The 16,126-nt window shown below is 42.1% G+C and overlaps 1 protein-coding gene across 3 annotated transcripts in view; it reads right to left on the minus strand.

The window, feature by feature from the left end:
• Positions 1-233: 233 nt before the first annotated feature.
• Positions 234-16,126, minus strand: part of CERT1 (ceramide transporter 1) — an 83,312-nt gene continuing 67,419 nt past the window's right edge. For 2 of the 3 annotated variants that reach the window (XM_073584097.1, XM_073584095.1), the window contains exons 8-17: positions 15,454-15,546; positions 14,733-14,816; positions 13,987-14,079; positions 11,958-12,053; positions 11,752-11,884; positions 11,585-11,655; positions 9,559-9,687; positions 9,050-9,176; positions 8,707-8,844; positions 234-3,057 (exon numbers count right to left, since the gene is read on the minus strand). In XM_073584097.1, coding sequence (XP_073440198.1) covers positions 8,717-8,844; positions 9,050-9,176; positions 9,559-9,687; positions 11,585-11,655; positions 11,752-11,884; positions 11,958-12,053; positions 13,987-14,079; positions 14,733-14,816; positions 15,454-15,546 — 954 coding nt within the window. In that variant the 3' untranslated portion in view covers positions 234-3,057; positions 8,707-8,716. Of the gene's footprint in view, positions 3,076-8,706; positions 8,845-9,049; positions 9,177-9,558; positions 9,688-11,584; positions 11,656-11,751; positions 11,885-11,957; positions 12,054-13,986; positions 14,080-14,732; positions 14,817-15,453; positions 15,547-16,126 lie in introns of all 3 variants that reach the window. The other variant, XM_073584096.1, reaches the window with a different exon arrangement.

Consider the following 16,126-nt stretch of genomic DNA (forward strand, 5'->3'; position numbering starts at 1 on the left):
TTGGAGTCATGGAAATTGAGGAGTCGGAGGTTTGGTTTACCGACTCCTCAGCCCTGATTCTCACTCACTTGCATCGGTCAATCCTACGAGAAGAAATGCATCTCGCTTTTGTTCATCAGATTAAAATTTCATTGTCTACTCGCGTTGTGCACACCTATGATTCATTTTCCCATACAAACACAACATACAGATTTATGTGCGTTCGCTAAGTATACAAACAGGATGCCTATAACTTCGTGTAATACATTTATTTACAGAATAGCAAAAGTACATCACATTTAGTGCAAATGCAACTAATGATATTAAGATTTATATATTATTTTGTAAACGTCCCATAAGCCTTTTGTAAAATAAAGCTTTCAGATTCAGCTCTTGGTCAGGTTTGCAATGGATTATGGCTGAACGCACTGCAGGCTTTTCCATCACTGAAAGTGCCAAAGTCCACGATATTAACCAGATGCAACCGAGCATGTTCAACATTCGTTAACTAGATTTAGGTGGTTTGTTTTTGTTTTTTTTTTTTTTTACATACCAGGATGAGTGGCCTTTCAAAAAAAAAAAAAATTAATACAAAAATCACAAAACTCATTTAAAATATTTGTCTAGACTTCCGGTTATCTGCTCATTACCACGTAGGCACTTCTACTTCTTGATCATTTCTTGAACAGAGCTTTGTAGTGGTAAGGCAATATAGATATATATATATATGTATATTTCGTTATGTGCGTTGTATACAATTAAAAGCAAGTAACAAACCATCCCGTGAAAAGCTTCAGGGGACCAAGACCCCCCAAACAAAGCACAAAAAGCCTGTGGGCGGTGGTTTATAAAGTTTTTACACAATACTCCAATTATATACATCTGTTTCCATATACTCATTGTTACCTAGCTTATGAAAAGGTTAATCATTCGGTAAGGGACACCCCAATATATACGGTAAATGTATTTCGACAGATGCACAAGACCGATATGAATCAAGGAGGAGCACGCTGGGATTCCCAACCACACTCACAATAACTAGGATGGTAAACATATTACGGACGGTGACCGTGATTAAAACAAAAGGGTTTTACATTGCAGGCTGGAACGATCGATTGGAAGGATTTCCAAATTAACACACATTCGAGTGGAACGTGTTTGAGACGAGGATCTAGACTGTGCACCCGCTAGACGGATTTCGAAGACTGTCGGCTCAGGAAGCAGCTCACTTTGTGACACGTGGACAAAACCTTTTGGACAACCTTTTCAAATAAGTGCTTAATTGCACAGAAGTATGTGTTCCCCTGCCCCCCTCCTCCACATACCTATAGAATTAAGCCCCTTACCAGATCCCACTAAAGCAAGATTGTCACCGAACAGGGGTTTACAAACAAACCTAACAAGCCATCTTGCGCAAAATGCGCAGTTCTCCCCTTTTATCGTACAGCGAACCTAGAAGACGTAGGGTTGTGGATATTGCACTCAAACAGAAGGGTAAGAACTGTGCCAAGTAGTGATGAGCGAGTATACTCGTTGCTTGGGTTTTTCCGAGCATGCTCTGGTGTCCTCGGAGTATTTTGGCGTGCTCGGAGATTTAGTGTTTGTCGACACAGCTGCATGACTTGCGGCTGCTAGACAGCCTGAATACATGTGGGAATTCCTAACAAACAGAGGCAATTCCCCACATGTATTCAGCCTGTCCAGCAGCCGCAAATCATGCAGCTGAGTCGACAAACACAATCTCCGAGCACACAAAATACTCGGAGACCACCCGAGCAACGGGTATACCAACTCATCACTAGTGGATCAATTGACAGAAAATGGTAATAAAAATATAATAAAATTCGCCACAAGATGTGAGAAGCAGAAACAGTATTAAAATAATAATGTAATACGGAAAAAAAAAAAAAAAAAGTTTCTGGGCATTAAAAAGGCTCGCCAGTGATGGGTTGATTGCTGGGATTAGGGACCCCTGGCCTCAAGGTTGCAGCATTTAATATTGTACCTATTGCCTGTACAGGAGGCAAGCACATTGTGATGAGAAATTCACTGGGATCCACTGACTGAAGCACGAGGCACTAACGTGTCCCTCCACCAACATGGCGGCCTCCATTGTGTTTAGATGACGGATACATTCACAGCTGTACTTCCGCTAGAGGCATGAAGTAAGACAGTTCAAGTCGCACCAGAGATTGAAGCTGCAGCAAAAACACTATCTATAAAAAAAAACAAAAAAAAAAAAAAACGTGACAGCCTGCACACCCTGAACGAGATAAGACGTCTGGAGAGGACCCAATTTTTGCTAAATAGATTCCCATCTTGTCAAGGAGTGATTGTGAAATTTCTGGATCAAGTTACAGAACACACTTACATTTTTGCTCCAAGTAATTAATGCAACTAAAATACAAATAGAAATATATAGATTTATGAAAAAAATAAAGCTTTCTTAGAATTTTTTTTTTTTTTTTCGTGAAACTCCATCAGACTTAAGTCTTCATTGGCGTTCCACAAGGAAAGGCAAAGCCATAGCTTAAAACAGCCCTCAGTTATTACCATCACAGCAGCTAGCCACCGGCTAGCACAGAAAGAAAAGAAAAAAAAAAAAAAAAAACAACCCAAAACAAAAACCACCCCAATACCCTTCCACCCAAAACCTGGCTTAAAAAAAAACCCCTTGAAAAAGACCACGTGTTTCTGCGTATATCCCTCGCCATGCCCAGAAACACAAGACAGTTATGGCTTTATTATTTTTACAGGCCTATGGTAGGTAAGCAGTTTCTGGTTGTAGAAAATTAAAGCCTCCATCCTAATTTCATGTGACGCTTCAAAGCAAGCAAAATCAAAAAGGATCGTAAGAAAACGCAATCGTGTTATTTAGTAGGTTTAGAATTTTTACAAGAGTCCAGAAAGGTGCAGAAGTCCAATAGTGTTTGTTGTTCAGTCTCCTCAGGAAGATGCCTCCATGTGTAGATTTAATATATATATATAAAAAAGGGCTTCAGATCACAAACTCCATCTTGAAGGTGAAAATTCAAGGCTTGATCCATCGTGGAATGTTCATACCGCCTCTTCATTTCACTGCAAGATGAGACGGGACTGTTAGAGAGAAGAGGACGTCAATGTATGGAGTAAGCAGCAGATACTTTATATCTAGAGAAGGATTGTATGATGTGATCTAGTAATGGCAGGACAACGCGGCTCTGCATATGGCACTCTCCTGCCTAAGGGGCCCCGTCACACACACCGACGCACCAGCGATCCCGACAACGATATGACCTTGTCAGGATCGCTGGTGTGTCGCTACATGATCGCTGGTGAGCTGCCAAACAGGCAGCTTCACCAGCGATCAGCACCAGCAACACGGGGGTAACAAGTGACACATGTCGCTTAGTTACCCACTGTGTCTGTTACAAGCCAGTGCGCTGGTGCAGGGAGCTGGTAACCAAGGTACACATTGGGTTTCTAAGCAGCGCGCGGCACTTAGAAACCCGATGTGTACCTTGGTTACCATCTCCCTGCACCAGCGTGCTGGTAGCTAAGGTACACATGGGGTTACTAAGCGCTGTGCGCCTCTTAGAAACCCAACATTTACCTTAGTTACCAGCTCCTGCTCGCTGGTCTCCCGCCTGTCACACGCAGCGATGTGTGCTGGCCAGCGGGAGACTAGCGATCAAAAAACCGTCCTGGCCATTCCAGGACGATCAGCGATAAGCGGCAGGGGGCCGGTCGCTGGTCAGTGTCACACACAGCGAGATTGCTGGTGAAATCGCTGTTGCGTCACAAAACTTGCTTGCTAGTCGCTAGCGAGATCGCCATGTGTGACGGGGGCTTAAGAGACTCTATAGTGTCACTGGTCCGATACAAGCAGCCATTTAAGAATACCAATGAGTCTTCGATACAAGTCAGCTGTATCCACGTCATCCCAGCTACGTAATGCAGCTCATGACCGATCCCTACTTTCACGCTACACGTTTTCAATTTGTAGCCCCAAGATAAATACTTAGTACAGTTATATAGGAAAGATATACATCTTTGTACCGTGTTAGCCAGTAGATAGAATATTCAGAATTGAGAGTCCTCAGTGGTTGATACCTTTTAATGGCTAACTGAAAAGATGGTAACACATTGCAAGCTTTCGAGACTATGCCTGATGAAGAGACCTGCGTAGACTAATACAAAATCTGAAGAATCACATATTTATATCTTTAGATTTATATCTTGTGTATAAATATGTGACTCTTCAGATGTTGCATTAGTCAATGCCTGATGAAGAGACCTGAGTAGTCTCGAAAGCTTGCAATGTGTTACCATCTTTTCAGTTAGCCATTAAAAGGTATCAACCACTGAGGACTCTCAATTCTAAATATTCTTCTAGTACAGTTATAATAATTTTGACCATGAATTTCATTAAGATTAGCCTAATGATTTATCATCAACCCACAGGACAGTGAGATAAATGTCAGACCTGTAGGTAGATGGCAAAAATATGCAGTCATATGCCAGACTGATGCCATCATCGCTCAAGCTCAAAAGTGTCACAAAAAGCTGGTCAAGTTACTCATAGCGATCAGAATTAGACTTTTGAACCCATTCATGACATCTGCTGTACATGTACAAGTCTGGAGCGCGTGCATGGAGAGGACTCGCAGCTTTGGGCCTACTGAAAACTCCCGTACTGGTCATTACAGAGCTCCATTGAAACTCTGAATCTGGCCAGCCTTCAAAGGAGACAGGATTTCTGCTATATGCAGCGATGATGTGATCTGACAGATCATTCAAAAGTACAACTCGTACGGCAAAAAACAAGCCCTCATATGGCTATATTGGAAGAATAAAAGCTAGAGCTCTGGGAAGACTGGGAGGTAAAAAACAGAAATTGGCCCAGTCATGAAGAAGTTAGGAAAAATAAACAGATTAATTGGTCACCATTTTTTCATTTCTTTTTTTAACATAACTTCAACAATTTGCACATCTTTATGTATTATCCAGGGCTTCTTACTTCCACATTGAGAGATAAGCGGTGCTGCAGACATGGCGACCCTCTGCTGATCAACTGGTGTGTCCACCTGTTAGCAGGTGTTATCAGGCATGCATGGTACTTACGGATACCCAACAAGTGGCTGTCAGATGTCACGTCACCAGCATCAGTCACCTCCAGTTGTGGACATGAGAACAGCTACCATATTTACCCCATTAAAAATTTCAACAAATCCTTGCTCCCCCACCCTCAAATCTCTGCTACAAGAGACCCTACTACTTTTAAAAGGGAAAGAGTCATCAGGAAATGACTTGGTGTTTAAAGGGGATATCCGGGACTTTGCAAAACAAAAACAAAAAAAAACACACCACCCCTAAGCACTAACAGGCAGGTGGTTGCGTACTGCCTGTTGTGCCCGACACCGTTCTCAGCCAACAGAGAGCAGTCACTGATCGCTCCTGTCAGGGGATTCAGCAACTTCCCCTGATGTCACGTCGACAGAGCAGAAGTTTCATTTCTGTTCCGCTCTGCTGACATCATGCTGATTGACAGTCGTATCCCCGCTGTCTAACTGGGGGAGCAGGTTGTCAATAAGCATGACGCCAGAAGTCCAGCCCTGTCAGCAGAGCTGCCCGGAAGAGGAAGTGCTGCTCTGTTGACATAAAGCAGCTGAATTGCCGGCAGGAGCGGTTAGTGACCACTCTGGGTCGACCAAGAATGGTGCCAGGCACAACAGGCACATAGGTTGCAACCACCTGTCTGTTAGTGCTTAGGAACTTTTTTTCTTTTTACAAAGTTCCAGATATATCCTTTAAATCAGGTTTTGTTTTTCTTTTTTTTCCTCAGTATCAAAATCAGTATAAAAAAAATAAAAATCTTGCAGATTTTACACTGGCTACTGGAGATATTCTAGACAAATTGCTCCTGCTTTTCCATGTACATTAGCATCGATAGGCCAATTTAGACCTTTTTATTGATATAATACATATTAGTCCTTAAAACCCAACACCAACCATGGGTACATTCCGCAAAGACAATCTAACACTAAATGCCACAGATAAAAAACCAGATGGCACAAGGAATGTGGAGTACAAAATGTAAACAATTTTATTCATATTAGAATTCATATATCATACAATCACATATAGATGCCTCAAATTATCAGAAAAATCGCTGGAAACATGGACAAGGAAAAATCACTACATAATCAAATAGCTAGACCAATAATTTGTGCTAAAAATGGCATATAATACCCAAGCAGTCATATGTAGGACCGCTAAAAATCCATATTATAATAAATGCCCAAACTGACAATTAACATCCTAATCATAGTACCTGGATTTTGCTGAAGCGGATCAAGTTCTAACAGCCTAAAGGGTAAGCCATAATGATGCTACCAAATGTAAACTTAGCGATACCTGTGTATATATGTGTCCACGCTGTCACCGCGATCTACCCCGACGTGCGTTTCGCCTCTTCTTCCGGGGGCATGAAAGAAGAGGCGAAACGCGCGTCGGGGTAGATCGCGGTGACAGCGTGGACACATATATACACAGGTATCGCTAAGTTTACATTTGGTAGCATCATTATGGCTTACCCTTTAGGCTGTTAGAACTTGATCCGCTTCAGCAAAATCCAGGTACTATGATTAGGATGTTAATTGTCAGTTTGGGCATTTATTATAATATGGATTTTTAGCGGTCCTACATATGACTGCTTGGGTATTATATGCCATTTTTAGCACAAATTATTGGTCTAGCTATTTGATTATGTAGTGATTTTTCCTTGTCCATGTTTCCAGCGATTTTTCTGATAATTTGAGGCATCTATATGTGATTGTATGATATATGAATTCTAATATGAGTAAAATTGTTTACATTTTGTACTCCACATTCCTTGTGCCATCTGATTTTTTATCTGTGGCAATTAGTGTTACCCTTTTTTATTGATGCATCTAATGAGCATGTGCAGAGGTCATTGTGAATGTAATGGAGGCAGGGTCAGCTGTGACATTGCTTTTTATGAATGGTGGATCCTGTGTTATCAGCTGTGTACAGAAGTGTCACCTGTCATTGTAATCCTGTCTGTGATAAGTCTCCTGGAAAGCACTTCTGTAACAAGAAGGAGGTATGAGTCTAAGGGTATGTTCCCACGGTCAGTAAAGGCTGTGGGTTGGACACTCCGTTCATCCGCAGTGTCCAACCTGCAGTGGCCAGAAGTTACAGCATAGTGGATGGGATTTCAAGAAATCCCATGCCCCCTATAGCGTGTATGGATGCCTCCGGCTCACCTATTAAGACAGACATTACCCATACACTTTCATTAGAAGAGGTAAAACCGCATTATCTTCTTAGTCACATGCCTATTAAATGTGGGAACGCAGCTTACTATGCATGTGTACCAATTTAAATAATGGAGTACCTTGTTTCAGCAGGAAGTTCACCTTGCACAGCAGTTCTCGCGATCGATAACCTGACAGAAATTAAAAAATTGGCCTGTTCAGGAAGGAGAACTGCAGTGCACGTGACCGCCGGGGATGGGGTTATCTCCGGTCACTAACCAAATTCTCACGGTCAGCTAACCGCGATAACTATCGTTCACGTGACCACCGGGGAATGAGCTCTCTCTGGTGATCATCTTCAAGCTCCGCTGTATTCTGGATGTCAGGCTGAACGGTAGCATAATGCCACCGTTCAGCCAAAGGCATCCAGATGTAGTAGAGCTGGACTCGTCATGGGACAGTATGTATATCTTCTTGGTGGACAGGTAAGGATATTGTTGCTTTTCTATTTTAATTCTCTTCCAGGAGACAAGGGCGTTGGTGGAATAAGCGATGCAGCAAGTATGGTTTAATTAAGAGCTATTAAAGGAGTCTGTGGCATTATTTCAATTAAAAGACTGTCTGTGTCTTTATTTACCATGTAACTATAGGATTAGTAATGGATAGGTGTCATATAGACCGCCAGCCTGAGAATACCAGGCCGCAGCTGTATGCTTTTTCCTTGGCTGGTTAACAAAATTAGAGGGACTCCATGGTATTTTTTTTGGAGGAGATCCCACTATTTTTTCGAATCATCCAAGGTAAGCAAACTGCTGCCGCCTGGTATTATCAGGCTGGTAAGGTTCATCGATATTGGATCCTTACCAGCCAGAAATACCAGTCCCAGTAGTCTGCTTTACTCTGGCTGGTTAACGAATATAGGGGGACCCCACGCTATTTTTTGTATTATTAATTTTAAAAAGGAGACGGCCTGTCTCTGTGCTTTCCTCCACTTCCTGTGTCATGTACTTCTGGCTGTGTCATAAGATTCACCATTATGTAAATTAGTACACGAATAGTAAGCTACGTTCCCGCACTTCATACGCATGTGATTAGGAAGATAATGCGGTTATACCGCATCTAATGAAAGTGTATGGGTAATTTACACAGCGGAGACTGAGCGCCTCCGTTTCATAAATTGACTTGATGTGGTCTGGAAAGGACTAGTCTTCAAGTAGAGGGGTAACGCAGTATTGTAGTGATCATTCCTAATGGGTTAACAAGCAGGGTAACTCATGGGAACTATCTGACCAGAAGGTTATATGCAGTACTACATATAAATTCCATAAAGGTAGTCATCAAGCTTTCATATCTAAAAGCTACCATCTATCAACCTATATTTAAGCAAAAGCCCTATAGAATTGAACTGCAATTGGCCCTAAATCACGTCTTAACACCAAAGACCAATATTCCAGAAAACACGTCTTACCTGGCAATTGTTAGAAAAGTATAGATTTGCCTGAGGTCTTCTCCTGCACATATGTAGTAAACCTTTTAAGAAATTTGGGGTATTCCCGTTTGGCCACTGCCCGTAGTACAGAGGCAGGAGCCCACCCTCCAGGGTTCACTAAAGGAAAGAACAAATCAAAACTCAATGCCGGATAGATTACTTAGCAGTTACCATGTCGACAGACCATTATTAAAAAAAAAAAGAACCAAATAAACTTAAGATGGTCAGATGCAGGAATAGGACTAAGGCCACAGCAGAATGGCCGGAGCAGGGGGCTGGCAATATATAGTCATCAAACCAAGCACGGGACAGTGGATCTCACCATTAGCGACGTATGTAATTCTGCACTGAATGTTGTCTCTGCTGATCTCTTTGTTGCCCTCTGGTGGACTAACCAGAGTCTGACAAATCATGGCGATGTTGATTCTGGCACGTACACACCGGTTAAGCTTAAAAACAAACAAAAAACACAAAAATAGGCACAAGGTAAAATTCTGAGCATTCAGTAAAGCATTTTTCAGATGCTCATTACTGTGAGAAAGGCAATTTCACCACCTCCTCAGCTGTGACCATATGGTGCCTTCAGGCCAAAAAGAAATTGCATTTCCCCCTCTGAAGCCCAATACTAGACTCCTATACATGCCTGGTATTAGTGGGCCTGTCTGGTTGGTTATTACAAAACACACTATTACTCTTGTAAAAAAATAAATAAAAATGAGAACTTGCTGAATTCCATCAGGGCCGGCAGCATAGATCGGGATTTATAATCCACCATAGCTTTCTTGCAGATGTAAGCGGTAATCCCAGTCTAACCTGCCGCCATATACTCACAGGAGCGTTGTCATGGTCCACCGAGAAGTTGCACACGATCCAAGTGTCCGTCTCATTCTCACTAGCAGCTGGTATCACACGGATGGCGGATAAATACAAGACGTCTCGCTGAGAAGCCGGCCACACTCTCTGGGAATCACAGAAGAGGCCATTTTCATTAACACTCACATTACAGGTTAACCACCATTAGTCGTCCTTTGGATTGATTCTATCATGTTCGTAAAGGGACCATTTCTTAGATCCTTCAGTTATTCTTTTCCTGCAGCGTTTGTAGTAATAGCACCGTTCTCTACTGGTGCCCAGGAACAGCCATTTTGGCCTTCAAGAAGTGGACAAAATTGTTCCTTAATCGGATTTGCGACAGGATGCCCAAAACCCAATCCTAGAACTACTACTTCATGTGGGATATCTGGTTCTGAAAACTAACATTTATATACTGACATGGAGATATCTATAGCAGCTCTCTGCTTCAACCGTAGATGGTGATCTCATAAAACGCCTACAAGCATCATTACATACGATACCAATACCAAGCATTGTTAAATGCAGACCAGCCTGCAAATGTTACCCCATCAGTTTACTCTACAGTCGCCTTTGGAAATGTTCCCCTGTAGTCTCAATGGTAATGATGGAGTACATGCATTTCTATGGTGCTTTACTGCATAGACTGCCAGTGTACTGCATGCCCATCTGCAGGTCCGGCTGAACATGTGAGGTGAGCGGGGATGTTCACAGCAGGCGTCGTCTGCCCCTACACTGTGGGTTATGGGTTGTGCCTCAAGTGTCTGTGTGACATCTGCAGCAGCGTGTGCGCGGGCACTATGACTGACAGAACTGTATGTGCTTTGGCTATAGCAGATCTGAGTGTGCATGCTATGACTTTAGTGGACGTGTTTGCATACACACTATAGTACTGTGCATGTGTACGATGTTTGTAGCACCGTCTGTACAATATAGCTGTTGCAGAGCTGTATGTGTCAGACAGGAATACTTTTCTTGTATAGACATTAGTGAACAGAAACATCAGCAAATTCAGTGGCCATTAAGCACCTGAATATACGGACATTTCTGACCACACTCTTTGATCCTGCTGACTTCTTTTTTTGGAGGGGTGGGGATAGTGTACTTAAATTAAAATGTCTACAGTGCATTTTTACATGCTGCTATTATGCATGAAACAGACAGTACTATGGAAACACAATACATACCCATATTTTACACTATTACAACAACCGTATTACAAATATGTATTGGCGTCATATTGGTAATATGGCCGAAAATGTTGCACTGTCCCACTTATCGAGTGTGGCATCTCCATGAGCAGAGGAAGGGGCCTGCAGCACTTAGGAGAAGCAGGGGGTGCTGCTGGGAAATGTTTTCTCTTTAATGAAAATCACATAATGGGTTTAACAATAGACTTACTGTCCAAAAATAATGCTATTGTGGGAAATGGGAATAACCTTTTAAAGATAGTCAGTGCTCCCAAACACAAAACAAGATAATATATATACACACTAATATAATACATATATATATATATATATATATATATATATATATATATATATATATATATATATATATATACACACACACACATTTAGTGTATTAATCTCTTTAGTCTCCAAATAAACACGGTTTAATCAATATACATTGTAGGATGTTTGAATCCTTAGGGGTACTTCACTAATATATATATATATATATAGTGAAGTACCCCTAAGGATTCAAACATCCTACAATGTATATTGATTAAACCGTGTTTATTTGGAGACTAAAGAGATTAATACACTAAACGCAATGACTCTTATAGGGGCCAAGTCGCCCATATGACTGTGAACTTAATTTGTGTTTAGATGGGGTGACAACCTCCCTTTAATCCTCCTTTGCCGCTGATTACGGTTATTAGGCAATAATATCTCAGATTCCCCAGATCTGCCTTAATCTGTAGCAGTTTTTTGAAGCGGTGGTGAGGATCTGCAGAAAAATAATGTAACCGGCTCAGAAGTGGAAGAGAATAACATACCTTGTGCGTCTGGTACACTATTATCGAATTTGGAGATAGTTTTTCAACAACATGGAAATTTTCAATGGTTGCTGTCGGGACATAAGAAACATAAAAACCATGTGAGTAAAATGCAAAAAAAGATAGAAAGAAAACAGTAGTATAACTGACTGTAGAAATGGTCTTACTCTCCCAGTCGTTGCGTACATCCACATTCCAGAAGTACTGGCACACTTCGTGCCCTGTGACTCCTTTCACAGAATGAGTGGCCTTCAGGGGGTCAAGAACGATGCCATTTTCTTCCACTTCCCTTCTATAAACCTGCAAAGATAAGATTTGTCAGTCAGCAGCAGGAAAATGTAGTGCTTTTATGGGGCCTTGTATGATAAATTACCTTCATTTCTCCTTCTTCTACAACAAGTTGCCAGTTTGCGTCTCCGCCAACATCTTGCAGCGAATAAGTCATGTGGTTCTGTACCATCTCATCGACCTGCAGCAAACAAACACATTATTCGGATAGTACAACCAGATTGCAGAACAACACAGTCCTTTCCCAAGAAATGATTAACATGGAGCATTTAAGGGAGTTCTCAGAAAACCCCACAAAACAGACAAACTGTGCTTCACTCACCCTCAGGTGCAGCCCTGAGTCTCCCCCACTGCTCCTGGTGTCTGCTACTGCCTGCAGCGCTGACGTCACATCGAAAGCACTGCAGCCAATCAGTAAAATAGGTGACTATCCGTGACAGTATCAGACACTGGGAGCAGCAGCAGTTTGTTATTAAAGCAAACCAACTAAAATGCCTGGGGATCGATGGTTTCTGAAGACTGAAAACCCCTTTTTAACCCCTTCACCCCAAAGCCCGTTTTCACCTTCCTGACCCGGCCAATTTTTAAAATTCTGACCGCTGTCACTTTATGTGGCAATAACTCTGTAATGCCAACAAGACTTAGAAAACTATTTTTTTTTAAGGGACCACATCACAATCGAATTGAGTGAAGGGCCTATTTGACAGAAACTACCCAAAAGAAATGTATTAACCCTTTAGGTACTTCACAGGAACTAAAGCAATGTGGAAGGAAAACAGGGAACATTTATCTTTTTTCACAAAAATGTTACTTTGCGTTTGTGAGTCGCACATTTTATTCAGCTGTGTGTATGTGTCTGTCTGCTGTAAAGAAAGATAACAATATAATAAAAATATAAAAAGTTGGTAAAATAAAAAGCTTACAAAACAGACGTCAGTATGTATATTAAAAAAAAAAAAAAAAAAAAAAAAAAAAAAGATTACTGGGCGCTCAGTAATTTTTTTTTTTAACTGACACTGACTATATTCAGTAAAAAATTACTACTGTAGTAGACAAAGATCACTACAGTACATTTTAGTCCCATCAACTAATCTAAGTTTTTAAAAGAAAAATTTGTGTGTGAAAAAAGAAAACAACCAGATACTGATTAGTGCTGTGTGTCGCTGATCAACATGCAATGGCTGTAGGATGACAGATGTGATTTCTTTTTTCCCCACTTTGCTAGCCGACACCAACCCCGAGTAGATTCAGTACAAAATAATGTAGTAGATGCTGATTATTAAGGTATTTTTTTACTGTCCCTAATCTAGTCCTAGTAAGTAAAAACACACTAATGTGGTGCAAAAAGGGGATTAATCTTTAAGGAAAAAAAAAAAAAAAGTCCTGGCCTAAAGAGAGCACAAACACTGATTAGTGATGTGCGTCTGATCAGAGCTCGGAAGCTGCAGGATGCACGAAGAAAAAAGCCTGCCAAAACATGAGCGCTCAAGCACTGATCGGCGCTCAGCTGCAGACAGGCAAAGTGTGAGGGGGTTAGAGAGAGGAAGGGGGTGTAGAGGAGCGGAGCAGCAACGTCTGTGAGGAATTGTAGCAACACCTGCAGCAATGATGGCACAAACTTAAAGTCTGTGGCACCACAGGGCCCAGAACGACACAATGACCACTCTGCAACGTTCCCAAGCCAGAATTAGGAAATGCAGAGTGGTCATTGTGGGGTCAGATTGGGTCTTTGCATTATGATTGGCGCAATCAAGGTCATTGTCTGATTGCACCAAACAGTGCTGGGCTGTTGACACTGGCAGTGCTAGGCTCTAGCTTACGATCGGTCCTGTTGCCTGAAAAACTGAAATTGCTGTGATTGGCTGTACAATACTGAAAAGCCAATCACAGCGATTATAGTTGGTGGGGGGAGGACAGATGAACCTCCCCCGTTACGACGAGCCCAGGTGCTCTGCTGTAAGATTCAGCAGGGCCTTAAACGCGGTGCCACATAATAGCCATGACGTTATTCCCTTCAATGAAGTACTGGGCATATCCAAACTCGGGAAGGGGTTAAAAGGCTGGGGTCCATTCAGACAGGATTTTACAAATCAGACAGCTTTCATTAGACTTACCGCTCGAACAAATCGGTGACTTTCCAAACCAATGAAAGCATCACTAGCTGGTAACGATGAAGACAAGTGTGATCTGGTCTTTTCTGACTGACACTACAAGAAAATTAGATGAAATACATTTTGTAAATGACCCTGTGTGTAGAAGAGCACTTGTCTTTGGAGTTGACCCATGGCTCACTATTAAAGAAGTAGGTGTGTGCTGCACGTATGTTTTCTGGGATCATACATGAGGGAGCATGCATGACCAGCGGATGCTTAAAGAGGACATGTTACCAGCTCCAGAGTGGCGATTTGTTGCTCTTACTTTAGTTCTGCTGCTCTCTTGAGTAATCCATTTTTTAGATCTGGGCCTTAGTTGTTAATACTTTCTATGGTCTTTACAAGAAGGGGTGGCTCGCAGAATAATAAGCCACACCCCTTTGAAAAGACCCTAAAGATACTATTAAATTAAAATAAAAGGACCCAATCTCTCGAACAGTATGGAGGATTAAAAAAAGCAGCAAGTGAATACTCAGGGGAGCAGACGGTATAACAGAAGAGAAACTGATGCTATTGACCTGGTGAAAGGTCGTCCTTACCCTCCTGTCTCCACTCTAGTGGCATCTACTATTGCAGACTTCTAGTAGAAAGTGAGCAGATTCCTCCTGGTTATGGGGGATAATGTTCCGGGTACAGATACGAAATGTTTCCCAATCAGCTTCCCATAAAATCCATTCACTAGAGGCGACACACAGCATCACAACTACCTGCTCAATCTTGTCCTGTCGGTCCAAAGCAGCTTCCACGGCATCAAAGAATTCTTCCTCATTAATTAAACTGTTCGGTCCCTCCTGCCATAATGTAAAAGACGATTATTCCCTGAGCAGAGCGAATCTGCTGTCTCCATGTCCCACGGATTGGACAGTACCATGGTGTCACAATAATCAGCTTTCCAGACCCTTCTCCAACAGGTCATGACGGGACAAGCTACACAGGCCATAGGGGTGGAATTTAAAAATATATATGTTTTACTCATCTAAAGGAAGAGCAACACTTATTTGCTCACAATTGTGTCCCCTGCTGTCGGACTGGCGATCTAGAAATCAGGGCTATGAGATAGCTGCAGCCAATCAGTGGGCGGCATCTTCTCACTCGGTAAGAGACAATACCCATTCTGGATGGATTAAAGGATTGCAGCCGATCATATTGACGATTGGCTGCAGCCATCAAGGGACACCCCTGCTGGATGTTCATGCCAGCAGTCTGGCGGGAGGCACAGCTGCAAGAGCAGAGGAGTGGTGCTCATCTGGGATAGGAGTACAGCTTTGGCTGTGAATCTTCATTCCTAATATATAAGAAAACCAATATAATGTAGTAATGTGTATACTGTAACACGTGTGATGTGGTCTGTGCCTGCCATCCATCTACCATACCAGCATGTCCCAATGAGTTACACTACAAGAATGGGGTGGGCCACATGACACATACTTCATAGTCTGGTCCACCAAAGTGGGATTTCTTCTTCAGTTCGGTCATGGCATTCTTGTAAGCTTCTTCCACTCTTCTTCTTTTTTCAACCTCCTAAAACAAGTAGAACTGAAGTTATATATTAGAAAAAGAATGGCTGCACAGCTTGGTTTTATGATCAGCCATGGAGCAGTCTCTATGCACAAAATGAAGAAAGGGTGGGGAAAAACCAATAAGGCTGGTCACCAAAGTCAGTAGCCATGAATACACTACAAGCTCCGGCTTGGTAGTCCAATACCCGACTACCTGATCCGCACTGTAGAAAGCTCTACCCGCAGCACAGACCCGCTCGCTGGACAGAGGGTGGGGTCTGGATGACCCCCGGCTCCGTTTGCAGTTTCTTAGTTGCAACCGCTGCCACATTTCACACAGTGTCTTTACATTTACCAATTAGGTTAATGGGATCTCATCCGTGCTCAGACACATTAGTCAGAAGCTTTTTACAGAAGATGTGAAAAACCCTGCGGTAAATCCTCACATATTTGCATGTGTTTTGCAGTTCTAGTGCCTTGAAAGTGACGGACTCGATATCCATATTTTGGAGTCATGGAAATACGAACTACAAGGTGAAATCCATTATAAGGAAATTTAGCTTAAAAGGATATTCCAGTCTTAAAAAATTCACATATAAGGT

The sequence above is a fragment of the Dendrobates tinctorius genome, unplaced genomic scaffold (genome assembly GCF_039654945.1).
Source record: "Dendrobates tinctorius isolate UK_male_01 unplaced genomic scaffold, ASM3965494v1 ptg000083l, whole genome shotgun sequence".
NCBI classification, from domain to species: Eukaryota; Metazoa; Chordata; class Amphibia; order Anura; family Dendrobatidae; genus Dendrobates; species Dendrobates tinctorius.